Here is a 15,964-nt window from a genome sequence, read left to right as displayed (position 1 = left end):
GGGTATGGCAGCCAATGACTTTCGGGGACAAGAGAGAAGAGACCTGAGTGGGACAGAGGCTGTTCCTGAAGGTACACTCTATCTGACACCTTTGCAGATGCAGCGCCTGTAGATACCACCCGCGGGGCAGGTCGCTGCTTCTGAGTCCTTGGCATTGTAAGCAGTAAAACACGTGTGTGTGTGCGTGTGTGTGTGTGTGTAAAGCGGTTTCATGTACCGGACGTTGCCCACTCGATCCTCCCATCCCAGACCAGGATTACAGAAGCTTAGATAGCAGCACTTCTGCTCGCTCGCAGTTGCTCTTTCCGGAATGTCTCACACGTGCCGGGTGGTGTAGTCTGACCTTAACCCTGAAAGGTTTGCAACACTGTCTCCAGAGCATGGTCCTCATCCCCCATCCAGTTTCATCTGACCCTGTGCATACGTGCTTCCTTCCTTTCATATGTCTGCCGTAAAGACTTTTGCTTGCAAGAGGCCTAAAACACTCCACACGGCGAGGCTACCGCCCCCTGAAAACTGATCAGAATACCATACTTCCTTTTAAAATGCTTTCCACTTTTATTTCAATGCAGGAAACAATCCAATACCGGATAAGCCCGGGGAGAGCAGTCCTTCTGCAGGAACATTTGAGACAGATGTGGGGTAATGTCTTCATAGTGTTATCACCTGCCAGCTCTAGGCAACATGGCTCATACAATTATTCTCCATAAAATCCTAGAATGACACATTTCCTCCAAAGCAAATATGATCTTTGCTTATCCTTACTCAATAATGTTCCATGTAACTTCTTCACAGGAATGAAGTACAGAAGATGCTGGAAAGGCTTGGAGGTATGTTTAAGTGATATTTGCAGTCAAAACAATTGTTTAATCCATACAACTTTTATAAATGGGAATGTTAGTGAGTGGATTCCAAGACTGGTTTTAATGCCTTGTTCTAGTATAGAGCACTTTATACCAGTATTTATAGTGTGATTCAACTTTGTAAGTTTCTTTACTGACCTTTTGAATTGTTGATGTGGAAAACTGAAAACGGTACTAACAGTCGTGAGGTAAGAATGATGCCATTATTTTATGCACGTGTACACTTAATGTACTGTGTAAGAGTGTGTGAGAAAAGTTTATACTGCCTTTTGTGTGCACAGCTTAGGTGATGTATCAACGTGTATTGCCAATTTTAAATTTTCTTAATTTTGCTACCTTTCATAACTTTCCAGTGTGCTTCCCTTTGGAGTAGCAGCACAAATCGAATCCTCTAATATAACTCTTTATTTTTATTTTTCATTAACAAACTGTGTAGCTGCAAAGTAAAGAACTCTGCTAGCTAGTGAGAAGTGTCTAATCATATCCAAACTCCTAAATTTTATGTTGTTCTGTCAGATGTCACTTACACCATCTGCACTATAGGACAGTACACTTAGCAGAGTCTGAGTCAATATGTGGCTCTCCATAGAGATCATCCTTACAGGCAAGTATCTTTTGAAGGCTTTGCTCTATTTGGTGGTGACAAAGTGCTTGCTTTGTGAGGTGTCTAATAAACTTCTTATTATAGATGGATTCTGGGTGTATAAAATATTTTTATTGTAGTGCAGATCCTTCATGACTACTGAAAAATAACTACGGACTGTAGATCCATAAAGTCAAATCATATGCTCTGCAAAGCGTTATTTGAAGTATTCAGATTCTGTGAAATGCAGCACTTATGGATGAAAGTGTTATATAAAAAGCTCCATGAAAATATTTTTTAAATGTTTTTGAATTCATTTATTTAAACTAGAATTTTACACCCACGGCCTTTGTCTCTGTTAGTAAAATGCAGTTAAAAGCATCACTCACTAGATTGCTTGAAAAATAATTTTTTAATGTGCGATATAATTATTTTTATCCTTTTTGAGGGTCATTTTTAGGAAAATACTTTCGTGCTTTTTATATAATGCATTCTAATGGTAACCCATCCAAATGTATCCCTTGAGTTGGAGGACATTTACCCATGTAAACGTGTCCCTTGAGTTGGAGGATATTTTATAAGTTTAGAAAAATGTGCGTGTTAGCAAATTTTCAGAAGGAAATTAAAGTCTGTCTTTGAGATTCTTTATACACATTTTGATAATGAAAAATATATTGATTATTAAGCCCTTTTCATTATCTCTAAACTAAAAGGTGACCTGCAGTTAGAAAAATTAGAATTGGGATACTAGCACTGGAAAGATTTTACAGAAAATAGTGAGCAAATCTTGCTTTTTGAAATGATGCCTGAATTATAAATTTTATTTTACTTACTTTGTTTTTTGAAGTGTAATTGACATACGACATTATGTTAGTTCCAGGTATACAACATAGTGATTGGACATTTATGATGTCTGTATTATAAATTGTAAATGTACTTTGCACATTGCCAAGGCAACATTTACCTGTACTGATCTGAATATATGAAAACGAAATAACTTTCAACATTTAAATTTCAGTGAATATCTATTTTCCATACAGTTGACATTAAACAGGCTCTTCTCACAAAGAGAAAAATGTTCGAAATGGGTACAAAAGCTTCTATCAAAACCACTAACGAAACAATTGAGCATGTTTGGAAACTACAACAAGAACAAAGGTGAAGTTGTTGGAGTGTTTTTGTTTTTGTTTTTGTTTTTGAGTCACGATGACATTTGTATCATTTCTTCGTATTCATTGGCGCAAATAACCTAAGACAAATTCTATTATATTGAATTTTCCAGCGAAAAACATATTTTGCTTGTTTTTTTTTCTAAGCAGATAAATTCCTTAGTTCTGTAACCTCACTCCTTAACAGATTCTGAGATGTATTTCCTAGAAGCCAATAAAAATGACCTTTCTTCCCTTTCAAATAACAATTGAGTTTTCTTCCTATAACATTAATTTATATTCATTCTAGGCCTACACTAGCTGAACTTCAGGTAAATGTCTTAAACCATTATTCTTGTGATAGTTAACTGTATTCAGTTATGTAGAAAAGGTTAATCTTATATTGTAAATAATTTGCATATTTTAGGTAAATTGTGTTCACCGTTCTTTAAAAAAAAAAAAAACATTGTTCGGGGGATATATTTAAGTGAAATATTCCTGTTTGGAAATCTTCTATGATAAATGGATATAATATCCTCATTGAATGAATCTACTTATCGTATCAGAACATATATGCTATTCAGTAAGAAGAAATGAAAAGTAAACTGCTTTTAGATAAAATGAATTTTTCTGGAAAACTGATAGTACAGTAAATCCTCATTAGCTTTTAAGAGGTAAGGCATGTGAGATAGCTTTTATGTTGGTCAGTTAGGAACAATACTTTTGGAATAAGAGTAAATTGTTCATGTCACCTTTCTGCTTCCCATGAGACTGCTATTTCAGCTGCTGTTATGCTATTACTGCCTTCTCCTTTTGTAGTGTAAATTGTGTCAAATCAATTTTGTTTTGAATACAGTTAATTCTTTCATGTCTTTATGAATTATGACAGTGCTCATTATTATGTTTTACAGGCAGAATCTTCATCTCAAATATTCTCAGCAGTTTCTGACTTTGTTTCGGGAGTGGAATGTAGACATGCAGAAAGCCCAGAAACAACAAGAAAAACTAGCCGTTGGTATCAGCTTTGGCTTTAAAATTGATTTATTTATTGTATCAAAGTCTCAAGTAGCGATAGGTCATGCAAAAACACAGGAGAGAATGTAGGGACCATGAGCCCAGATGGGTAAAGGTGGGTAGAAGATGTAGCGGTGGGAGACTGAATGTCCTCTCTGAATTGCTTCTGTCTATTTAGGGATACAGGAAGGCCACCAGTTAAGAGTTAGAGTGGTAGAGGAGGTGTTGCCTCTCGGGAGCAGAGAAGAAGTCCTGGAACTGTTTCCTGAGAGCAGGCCAGTGAATGGACTAGGGAAATGCCATTGCCAAGCAGCATTATGGTCTAACTTAGGTTGGTGTCATAGTGACCATGAATTTAAAGTGAGACCACATTGCATGGTTGTGGCAGAGCAGCTGGAGAGTTGGATTTTCCAGGGTTGGGGTTTAGCCACGCAAATTGGCGGAGTGAAAAGGGGGTAAGGTACATGTGCGAGGGCATAGGTATAATGATTGACCATGGCATTTAGGCCAGGAAGGAGGAAAAGGAAGAATATGAGGGTGGGGATCAGGGGCAATGAAAAGTCATAGGATCCATGGGATGTTAATCCTGAAAGAGTGTTGGACTATAGTAAGAAAGGGAGAGAACTACAAACAGGGAGGTAGAGGTTGAATATTGGGGGAAAAAATGGAGAACCAGTATAGTATAGTGGTCCAGAGCCTGGACTCTGGAGCCAGTTTTTGGGATCCAATCCTGGTTGACCGGTACTAGCTGTGAAATCAGCCACAAATTGTTTATCCCTGTGCCTCACCCAGGTTCCTCACCTATTATGGAAGGAGACATAATAAAAGCACCTGCCTCATAGAGTTGTTTTGAGGATTAAGTGAGATCATATATAATGTTTATTTAAAATGGTTCAGAATAGTACCTGACACACAGCTCCTATATAAGTTTTTGCTCTTATTAATATAATGTAGATGTTGCAGTTATTGGGAATGACAGAATCCAGGGTGTGACTATGTAAGTGAGCGACTGAAGTAGGGAAGAGGACAAAATTGTTGTTGGAGATCAGGTCAAGGAGCGGAAAGGCTGGGATCATCTGTGTGCATACTGAAATGACCAAGAATTAATACATGTTTTGAACGTTGTTAAGAAAAGAATATTCCCTCTGTAACTACTGTTAGGAAGGATCAGTGTATAGATTTTTGACTACTTGTAGTAAACACATTCTTGGAAGGGTCATTTGTGGGTTTTGAAATCAAGAGTTAAAACCTGTTTTCCATATTGGCAAGAAAAAAAATTTCCTACTTAATGACTACTAGGTAGGATCATCGTATTGTTTTTGTGTATTAGTGGTGAACACAGTTATCTAAACTCGGTCATAAAGGTTGTTACAACAGGAAATGTTAACAAGTATTGATTTAAAGAATATTCCTTTTAAACATGATGTATGATTATGTTTCTCTAAATATTAAATGTCACCCACATTTTATCATCCTTTTCTTTTATATTTGTAGAGTATGTTTCAAGAGCAACGAAAGGTTCTTCAACAAGCTAGAGTTGTTCAGAAACAGAGACTGCAAAAAATTAAAAATTTATATGTGCAATTCTTAGAGGTATTTGGCAACATAATACATTCTTATAAAACATAACATGTGTACAAAAGTAGGAGATAGTTTGTTTCTTTCTGAATCTATGTGGGGGGAAAAACCCAGTTAGGTTGTACATCTGAACCGTTAACCATTTTCCATTTGGAGTTCGTTGCTCTGTATTTAACATAATTGGTAAATGTGTTTTGATTTTGGGGATTAATTAATACTTTTGTGGGAGTCATTTAAAACAGGGAACTGTAAGCTGGGGATTTTACCTAGAAATACATGTATCGTGTAGAAAAGTGGTACTTTATCAACACTTTAATCATAATTTTTTGTGCAACAATCAGTTCGGAGGAGATCAGCAATAAATATATAGTGGAAACTAAGAAGTCTATAAGTCACTTCTACATGCCTTTTACTTGTATTGAAGGTTTCTGTTAAATATGAGTAGGCAGTGGTAATTGATGAATACTGCTTTTATTTCCAAATGTGTTACGTGTTTTGTGGCATAGTTGCTTTTGGAATATTAATGATTAATAATGACTTTATATGCAAACTTAAAATCATAAGAGAAGGTCTAAATACAATATAACAGGATGAAAAAGCCACAGGAGGACCAAACGTTTGTGAATTGAGAATGATCTGCTGTGATATTTGCACATTGACCAACTGTCCTCAGTGACACAGTCCTCTTCTTCATGCAGATATATACTTATTTAGGAGGCAGTAGAATCCTGCACATTCCTCTTCTTTTTTCTTGGTGTGTGTTGGGCGGAGGGGAGGTGTCCTTTACTTCTGCAACGGTACCTTAGTATCTTTCTTCGAATTCCAACTGCTGCTCCCTAGTTCAGGATTTCATCATTCCTTGCTTATGCTACTAAACCCTCATCTGAGTTCTCTTTTCCAGTCCATCCCTCACCATTCTGCAATATGATCTTCCAAAGCATAGACCTTCCCTCCTGAGAACCTGTCGTTAGCTTCCCATTTTAGGCCCTCAGGTATTCAAAGTCTGTGCCCCGCTTCCCCCATAACAAGGCTCCCTTTGTAGTTTTATACTTAACGTTCATTCTTTCCTCCCACCCCTCCAGATTGGTTGCTTTCTCTGAACTAACGCACCATTACTTCCTTGTTTCTAGAATACTTTCAATTGCCTCTTCCGTTTACCTACTGAAATCTTATTCTTTTGCCAACTAAATCAGAATCAATCTTATTTTCCACTACATAGTCACGGCAAGTTGTGTTACCTTAATTGTTATAAAGTTTTTGTGTTGTTTTTATTTACATGTTTTTTTGTTCTCACTGGAATAAGGAAGGAAGAGATCGTGTATTCATTTTTAAATTCCCCCACAGCACTTTTTATGTAGGCTGTAGTAGATCACTATTTGTTGGGTGAATAGTAAAGATTTAGAACATGTTTGTTTTTCATAACTTAAAGAGGTCGTGTCACAGATCATTTTATTCCCTCCAGTGTAATCATGCTACATTGATTATGAGTCATTATAAATGCACCGTTACATGGTGTCTAGAAAGCTTATTAGAGAGTTTTAAAATGATGGCATCTCATTCAGTGGGACTGTCAGTCTTTTTCTTTTTTTCCCTCCACCTTGACCTTAACTGTTTAGTAACCCATTGTTTTGAGCCTACTACTGTTGTGCCTCTATACTAATAATATTTGACTCAAACACAACATTTAAAAAATTTCTTAGGTGGGTATTTTGGTCTCCATGTATTAGGTATAATATCTTACTTGGAATAAATAACGGGCATCCTTTGCATATTAAGAGATGTTAGTTTTGAAATTTGCTTTTACATGTTTAGTGCGTGAGATGAAAAGTGGTGGTTTATAACTAAACTAGGCTTTTTGTTTTAGAGTATGCAGGACTTAGAGAAGGACCATGAACATCTTCTTACTGATGAACAAAGTGAAGTTAGAGAAGAAATGACCAAATTGCAAAACAAAATTATGATGGAAGTTGTAAGTATTTAGTGCATATTTAATATTAAGAACTAACAAGGGATGTGAGCATTGGGGTATTTTGTTTGCTGAAGTGTATATAACAATGACCTAAATAGCATGTAAATGTTTAATATTTCCTTCCTTGAAACAGCAACAGCAAGAGCTGGCAATTGTTCAAAAGTCTCTTCAATCCCTGTTATTCTGATGACTTTGAAGAAAGAACTTGAACCTAAGTGCTATGATAGAAGCATAACATTAGCTACACTGAACCACATTGCGGTAGTTTAAAAATTGTAGTTGAAATCAGTACATCTTGTTTACCATAGCTTGCTTGTTTAGTGCAAGAATCTTTTCCTGCTAAAACCCCAAGCCCTAAACAGTTATGTGGGTAGCAGCAATTCCACAATTATATGTATTAAGCTTTCAGCCCTTTGTTAGTAATGATGACTTTGTGTACTTAACACTGTCAATTAACTTTTAGCAACAGGATGATTTAATTTGAGGCTTGGCCTCCGTGGATCTGTATCAGTCCCAAAAGGTTCAGAGCACACATACAGAAAGAAGGTTACTTTGCTTTTCCTAAAGGAAAAATAAAATTAAAGGGTATAAAATCTATCTTACCCGTGTGCCCGCTTGTATTTTACTCATTAGTTTACAGAGCCAATTCTAATAAATATGATTTCAGAAAATATACTCTACTGCCTTATAAAAATTATTAAAAGCAAACATAAGATTGTGGGGTTTTTTTGGAATAAATTAAACTGCCTAAAATCATTGGGAGTACAGAACTAGATACATAAGTATCAGTGCTGAGACATGGGTTTGTGAAAATGTCATTTCCACAAAGACACCAAAATGTCATTTAATTGGTGTTGGTTCACTATTAAATGACACTTGCCCTTAGCATTGATTGAAAGTATTTCATTAATATGTACATATACCTAATGACTTATGGTTTAAGTATTTCACATCTCTCTTTAAAGATAAATTACCTATAGTGCCTTGTTTTCAAGTTTAATGTTCATTGAGTATGTGGAACGTTGATTTTATATTTGAGAACTAATAACTTGAATAATTCTTATACCTTTCTTTTTGTAATGGGCATTTTCTTTTTACATTTAATAACATAACACCATCTTCGTTTGGGCACATTATTTAATAAACATGACATTGTTTCAGAATATATTTGGAATAAGTCAGTTAAATGTGTTTTTTTCTGAGTTCCTGAAGTTGCTCTCATGAATCATTCAAAATAAAGCATTTCCATTCAGAGGAGAGGATTTATTTTCTCCTGTCTTTCTGCATTTTTTAAACGTTAATCCTGACCCCTGTATACCACCCTTCTGTTTGTTTTAAGGCTTTCCAAGTTTTAAAAAAATGAGCCCATATGGAATCTCTTTTTCTAACTGCAACAACGTATACAGGAATGAATGAGTCCTCCACCATTATCCAGTATTTGACATTATGGGGAGAATTTAATTGCTCAGCTTCACATGTTTGTAAAGAACTTTCCTGTTAAGCCAAAGCATGTGTTGGTATATGCGTCTGAAGTTCTGTTCCAAACTTCTAAGAAGGTCCTTATTTGGGAAGTTTTCCAGTAACTACAGAGGCACAAGTAAGTACTCCAAAGGTCCCCGTGAAAGTTCTAATATTCATACTAAGCCATCTAATTTTATGTGAGAGTGCACAGACGATAATCAGTACATAATGTACTTAGTGATCAAACAGTTGACATTTATTTCCATCCCCTGGCAACCTCAAATGAGTAAATACGTACTTGAAGCAACTTTGGCTGATATTCTAAGGGGAAGAAATATTTTGCCGTTATAACTATTTATGTATTTATACATAATTTGCCATTATATATCATCTGTGTGCATATTACAATTATATATATGTTCTAAACAGTTTTAGGTTCACAGCAAAATGGGGCAGAAGGTACAGAGATTTCTCATATACTCCCTGCCCCCACACACCCACAGCGACAAACTTAATCATTGACACATCGATATTACCCATAGTCCGTGGGTTACATTTAGGTTCACTCTTGTGTTACTTTTTTCTTTCTCTTGGTGAACAGTTTTCTTACATGTCACCTGTGCTTTAGCCATTGTTTTATTTTTCATAAAAGGGAACATTTAATGTCCACTTTTTTGTGGCAGTGAAATTTTAACTCAGAATATCAGGAAAGTCACCCTAAAGCAAATGTAAAAATTCATTTTTTTCTCCCCAAAAACGGTAGGACAGGTTTCTTTTACTAAATACAAATTTCAGGAAATTGCAGCCAGCGTTTTTATTAAAAAAAAAAAGTTTTATTTTTTTTATTTGAGGATAGTTGACACTCAATGTTACATTAGTTTGGGGTGTAGAATATAGTGATTCAACATCTCTATATGTTATGCTATGCTCACCACAAGTGTAGCTACCACGTGTCACCATACAATGCTATTGTAGTATCATTGACTGTATTCCCTATGCTGTATCTTTTATCCCCTTCACTTATTCATTCCGTAAATGGAAGCCATATCTCCCACTCTCCCTCACCCATTTTGTCCACCCATCACCCCCCCCAAAATGTCAGTTTATTCTCTGTATTTATAGGTCTGATTCTGCTTTTTGTTTGTTCATTTATTCATTTGTTTTGTATTTTAGATTCCAGATGTAAGTTAAATCCTAGGGAATTTGTCTTTCTCAATCGGACTTATTTCACTTAGCTTAATACCCTCTAGGCCCATTCACGTTATTGCAAGTGGCAAGATCTCATTCTTTTTTTACAGTTGCATAATATTCCATTGCCTGTATATACCACATCTTCTTTATTCATTCATTCATTTACCGATGGACACGGGTTGCTTCCGTATCTTGGCCATTGTAAATAATGCTGCAATAAACGTAGGGGTGCATATATGTTTTCAAATTAGCATTTTCTTTTTCTTTGGGTAAATACCCAGTAGAATTCTAGTTGGTAGATGAATGCACATATTCCCTTTTCTTCCATAGTAACTAGAGACCTTCTTTGAAAAGTAGCTGATATCAAGAAGTCACTTCCTCTAATACTGTTTGGCTCAACAATTACAGTATTACAAGCATGCACTTATGCAGTATCATGATTTAACATTTCAATCTATAGCAATCAAAGTATGCATCACCCTTTGTAGCAATCAGAGTAAGCATGGCTAAAATTATTCATGTCCAGGATTTTTTTTCTAATCCTTCAAAATGGGATTTTTCAGAGACAGAGAGATTACTCTTTTGACTACAGTGGTTCACTTTCCTATCTTCAAGATTGAAATGTGTTTTGTTTTGGTGCGGGGGAGTGTTTCTGATTAATGTACAGATTGCTACCTGTGAACTTAAATGTTGACAATTACAGTGGGGATGTCTTCTCTTCTCCTACAGCTTCTAATCACTCAGTTTGTGAACCTGATCAGATGTTTGATGATATGATGTCTTGAAGACATTAAAATGAAAGTGTCTTGAAATTTTCAGGCAGGAAGCACCAAACATGTCATGGAGGAAACGATGCAGTAACCATTAGAAGGATGGTTGCTGCATCGTTTGATATATATATATATATATATATATATATATATATATATATATATATAAATTCTTATTTGTCTTTCCTGGAGCAGGAGCTGTTTGCCTACTTATCTCAAAAATCAAATGATACCCTAAAATTTTTGGCTGAAAATATTATTTTAATTTTTTTAAAATTTGAGAGAGAGAAAGAGAGGGAGAGAGAGATCAGGAGGGGCAGAGAGAGAGAGAGAGAGAGAGACAGAGGATCCGAAGTGGCCTCTACACTGACAGCAGCGAGCCCGATGTGGGGCTCGAACCCACGAACCATGAGATCATGACCCGAGCCAAAGTCAGATGCTCAACCAACTGAGCCACCCAGGTGCCCCCAAAATATTACATTTTAGAGTACTTCCTGTACGTTATATTTGAACCTCGTTGGAGTTGTATGAAATAGGCAACACATTTCACAATTACAGAAACTGAGTCACAAGAGGTAAAAGGCTAGGATGAAACGTTAAAGCTTGAAAGTCTCGGAACCCAGGTGGAAGTTCTGTGGCTTCGTTTTACAGCTGAAGAAACTGAGGAAAATGAGGGTAAGTGACTTACTGAAGGTCACTTAACAGTTATGTGTAGCCAGATTTCAATTCTACCAAACCATGTGATTCCAGAGCCTGTGTGTTTATTAATCTGTAAGCAGAATCAATACTAATAAATGACGGTAAAGGTATTTGAAAATTGGAGAATTATTAAGTAGCAAATATGTAATAATAGAAGTAAAATCTTAAGTGTTTGGGCCCAGTGAAGCTCTAGCTCCAGATTAAAAAAAAAAATTCTCTTAACAAACACTAGAATACCCTTGTCGTTAAATTCTATTATTTAGTGTCCCAAGGAAAGGAACTTTAACTGTAATACTCCAGCTAGATTTATTGCCAAGTGGTCTTCTAGTAAATATGATGTGAATATGATGGCATTGCTTAGCATATGCCCTTTATACCTGTCCTCCAACTTGTTTTCTTTCATATAGGTATTCTAATCAGTGGAAGTTGGTATTGAACAGCCTACACCTGTAGAACAGCCACTTTTTTTGTTTTTCAGAATTGCGTTTTGCCAGTGTTGTGTTTAGGGACTGCTCGCAAATAATATAGCTGGATAAACTACCTTAACTAATGAAATATACAAATCTTAGCCCAAAAGCCAGTAACTTGCTTAATGGGGAAACATTAACTAGAGACTCTACCACTAAAGTCAGAAACAAAAAGAGATGCCTAATATCTCATTACTATTTAACATTGTGGTGGAGCTATGTGCTGATGTAATTACACAAGAGGCAGGAAATGCCCACACAAAACTAGAAAGAAATAATTAATGGAAAAAGCGCTATAAACAGTGGAAGATATTAGTAAAGTTAACAGGCAATAAAACTAACATACAGAAACCAAAAGTTTTCATATATAGAAGGATAACCAGCTAGAAAATAAGAAGGAAAATTCCATTAATAATGGCAAAAATGAAATGCCTAGGCATACATTTAACAAGAAATAACCAAAATATAAATAAGGAAAACTACAAAATCATTCTGAAAGACACAAGAATAGACTTGGGCAGATGGAAAGATATGCCAAGCTCTTGGATCAGAAGACTCGACATCATAAAGAGTCAGCTCTTCTGCAGTAAATTTATAAGTTTAATACAATCACAATAAAAATTCCATGAGATTTTTTTTCTGAGGCTAGACAAGTTGATGTTAATATAGATTTTGGGGACACAAATGTGCACGCATAGACAGAAAAACTTTGAAAAAGAAGAAAGACCAATGGGGGGAGCCACGTCTACAGATACTAAAACCTATTACAAATCTATATAACAAAATAGCATAGTATTGATGCCTGAATAGAACAATTAAGCAAAAGAGAACATGTATGAATAGACTCAAATGCACATGGAAATTTGCCATACGATAAAGATGGCATATCAAATCAGTGGGGGATAATGGACTTTTAAAAATGTGTCATGGCGGGGAGGGGTGTTGTAACTGAATAGCCATATGGAAACAGATAAAATTGGATCTGTTCCTTACACTGTGTATTGGAATAAATTCTAAATGGGTCAGAGGTCCAGTTGTAGAAAATGAAACCATGCAAATATTACTTTACAACCTAGGATTCTCTTACGATTTAGAAGAGCTACTAACAATTGAGAAGAGGTCAAAAACATAATAGAAAAACACATTAAAATTGTGAATAAATAAATCACAGAAATGAGTATGAACTGGTTTTTAAATATATGAAAATGTTACTTACTCCTAGTAAGAAAAACATGTTCAGACCTTCCAATATCATAAAGTTTTTTTTTGTTTTTCCTGGAACTAGACAAGTTGGTTTTGCAGTCCATTTAGGGGGGAAGATTAGTACAGATGGACAGGGAAATCTTAAAAAAAAAAAGAAAGTTTACCTATTTATTTTGAGAGGGGGTTCAGAGAGAGAAGGAGAGTGAGAATCCCAAGCAGGCTCCATGCCCAGCTCAGAGCCCAACTCGGGACTCGATCTCAGCACCGTGAGATCATGACCCAAGCCAAAATCAAGAGTCGGTCGCTCAACTGACTGAACCACTCAGGTGCCCTGACAGGAAAATCTTGAAAATGAATAAATAGAAACAAGGGGAGCCATTCTTACAGAGATTATTCCTCATTTATCAGACTGGAAAAAATAATTGTCAACAATTGATCATTAGCTTTATAGCCTGCCAAGGCCTAGAAGCAATGATTCAGTTGCAGTGAGTAACTTAGAGTCTATTTTATGATCTTGAACACAAACAAGAGCTCCTTGGAGAAATAGCTGGTTCCAGATACGGGGTGGAATATAAATAATATAAGCCTGTAAAATCTTGGGAGGAAAAAATATATATATAAGCCTGGAACATCTTATAATATCCGAAAGTCAGGATGTGTGTTGAGGTTATGTCAAAAGGACACAGGAGGTGGGACACAGGGGTTCCTAATGGGCAAATGCAGAAATATGTGACCATCAAAGGAATAATAAATGCAATGGTTTGAATCACAAATATATTGACACTCATGAGTTCATTATAATACTAAAAAAAAAAAAAATCCCCAAATAACCCTTGCTCACTCTAAGTGATTGGAGCTAGCTCAGTCACCATCCCATCACTCTGAAAGGGATAGAACAAAGCATTAATTCTAGCTTTCTTATATGAACCATATTTTATGAAAATCAAATATTTATAAACTTATGCTTTATGGTATAATTCCAGACAGTAAATGCAACAAAAAACCCATGAAGAGTGTGTGTGTGTGTGTGTGTGTGTGTGTGTGCGCATGTGTGTGTGGAGGGGGGAATCACCATTTTGCAACACCTAATGAATTAATGGATCTAGCAATAACCCTCACTGGCTGGTAAATCCATGATGTGGAGGTTGATATGTCTGATGAACATACACCATGATTTTCCTGGGACAAGTCCTGGTTTACATTGGTTGTTCTATCATCATTACTAATACTACACCTTACTTTACCTCCTCTACAAAATAGTCTCCATTTGGATGACATATGATCAACCTACTGATAGGGAACTTTGTAATGAACAAGGAGGGCTCAAAACACCTGGACCCACTGGTCAATCTTAACATCACAATGAAAAAGAGACACAGAGACATTATCTCCTATTGGGCTGCAGATGCAATAGGAAGTACAAAGCACCATCTCTGACATATTTTTGCCATGGAGCCAAACCTGAATCTGATGATGAAGCCTCAAGTTCTGTCAGTTCAGGGTACATGCTAGTGACAGAAGAATATGTTGAGAAACACAGCAGGGGTGTGATCTGCCAGATCCAGGATTTCCAAAATTCAATGACACAATGACCTAGTCTCTTCCACAAAAAAAAAATGATAAGATAAAGGAAAAGCAAGAAATGATATGTATTAAAGGAAATTTATAAAACATATTAAAGAAAGACAGTCTGGACATCCTGTTTGAATTCTGATGTAAATGAGCCCATGGTAAAAGGACAGTTATGAAATTAATTGGAGAAATATGTTGACTAGATATCAGATAACATTAATGAATTTTTTATTGTGTATATTGATAGTATTTTTATTTTGTAGTGTGGGTTATGAATAAAAACATACCTAGGATTTGCTTTAAAATAATTGAGTGGAGACAGGAGCAGTAGCAGAGTTGGAGAGCGTAATATATGTGAAACAGAATGAACTGTATTTTGATAATTGTTGAAACTGGGTGACTAACATGTGAAGATTGTTATACTGTTGTATCACTTAGGTGCATGTTTGACACGTTCTAAACACACTCCTAGGGGCGCCTGGGTGGCTCAGTTGGTTAAGCGTCTGACTTCAGCTCAGGTCACCATCTCGCCATTTGTGAGTGTGAGCTCTGTATCGGGCTCTGTGCTGACAGCTCAGAGCCTGGAGCCTGCTTCAGATTGTGTGTCTCCCTCTCTCTCTGCCCCTCCCCCACTCGCACTCTGTCTCTCTGTCTCTCTGTCTCTCTGTCTCTCTCTCTCAAAAATAATAAACATTAAAAAAAATTTAAAAACACTCCCAATACCCTTATTCGATATACTCAAAACCTCAGAAAACCTCTCAGGCCTTCCCTGATCTTTTTGGCCATATGATGTACTGGGGACCATATGGGCTTTGGAGCCAGACAAACTTAGACTCAAATACTGGGTGATCTGGAACATACTACTCAACACCAACTTTGGTGATCCTCAGTGTCTGGTTTTGTAAGATAAGGATGACTTACTCCATCCCTGTTGCAGAATTTTTTATTTGAGTTTAGTTGATACACAATGTTATATTAGTTTCAGATACACAACACAATGATTCAACTTCTCAATATGTTATGCTATACTCACTAGAAGTGCAGCCACCATCTGTCACCATACAGTGCTATTACAATATCATTGCTATATTGCCTATGCTGCGCCTTTTATTCCTGTGACTTATTGGTTCCATAACTAGAAGTCTGTATCTCCCATTCCTCTTCATCCATTTTGTCCATCTCTTCACCCCTTCCCCTCTGGCAACCATTAGTTTGTTCTCTGTATTTATGTGTCTGATTATGCTTTTTAAAAATTGTTTATTCATTTGTTTTGTTTTTTAGATTCTACATATGAACAAAATCATATGATATTTGTCTTTCTCAGTCTCAGGTCACATAGCATAATACCCTCCACATAGATCCATGTTGTTGCAAATGGCACAAACTCACCCTCTTTTATGGTTGTGTAATATTCTACTGTGTGTGTGTCTGTGTGTGTGTGTTCAA

The 15,964-nt window shown here is 36.2% G+C and overlaps 1 protein-coding gene across 1 annotated transcript; it reads left to right on the top strand.

Annotated features, from left to right (window-relative positions):
- The first annotated feature begins 4 nt into the window (after window positions 1-4).
- Window positions 5-8,333, top strand: LOC145715241 (synaptonemal complex protein 3-like). The gene is made up of 8 exons (XM_081794923.1): window positions 5-71; window positions 573-642; window positions 796-830; window positions 2,487-2,604; window positions 3,506-3,605; window positions 5,103-5,201; window positions 7,051-7,155; window positions 7,289-8,333. Exons 1-8 carry the CDS (start codon window positions 5-7, stop codon window positions 7,340-7,342), a joined length of 648 nt encoding a protein of 215 aa, XP_081651049.1. The 3' UTR covers window positions 7,343-8,333.
- Window positions 8,334-15,964: the final 7,631 nt, after the last annotated feature.

This window comes from Panthera onca, unplaced genomic scaffold (genome assembly GCF_046562875.1).
Source record: "Panthera onca isolate mPanOnc1 unplaced genomic scaffold, mPanOnc1 haplotype 2 h2.h2tg000225l_path, whole genome shotgun sequence".
In the NCBI taxonomy this organism is placed as follows: domain Eukaryota; kingdom Metazoa; phylum Chordata; class Mammalia; order Carnivora; family Felidae; genus Panthera; species Panthera onca.
The sequence above is the reverse complement of the archived record's forward strand: the minus strand, read 5'-3'. Positions and strand labels throughout refer to the sequence as shown.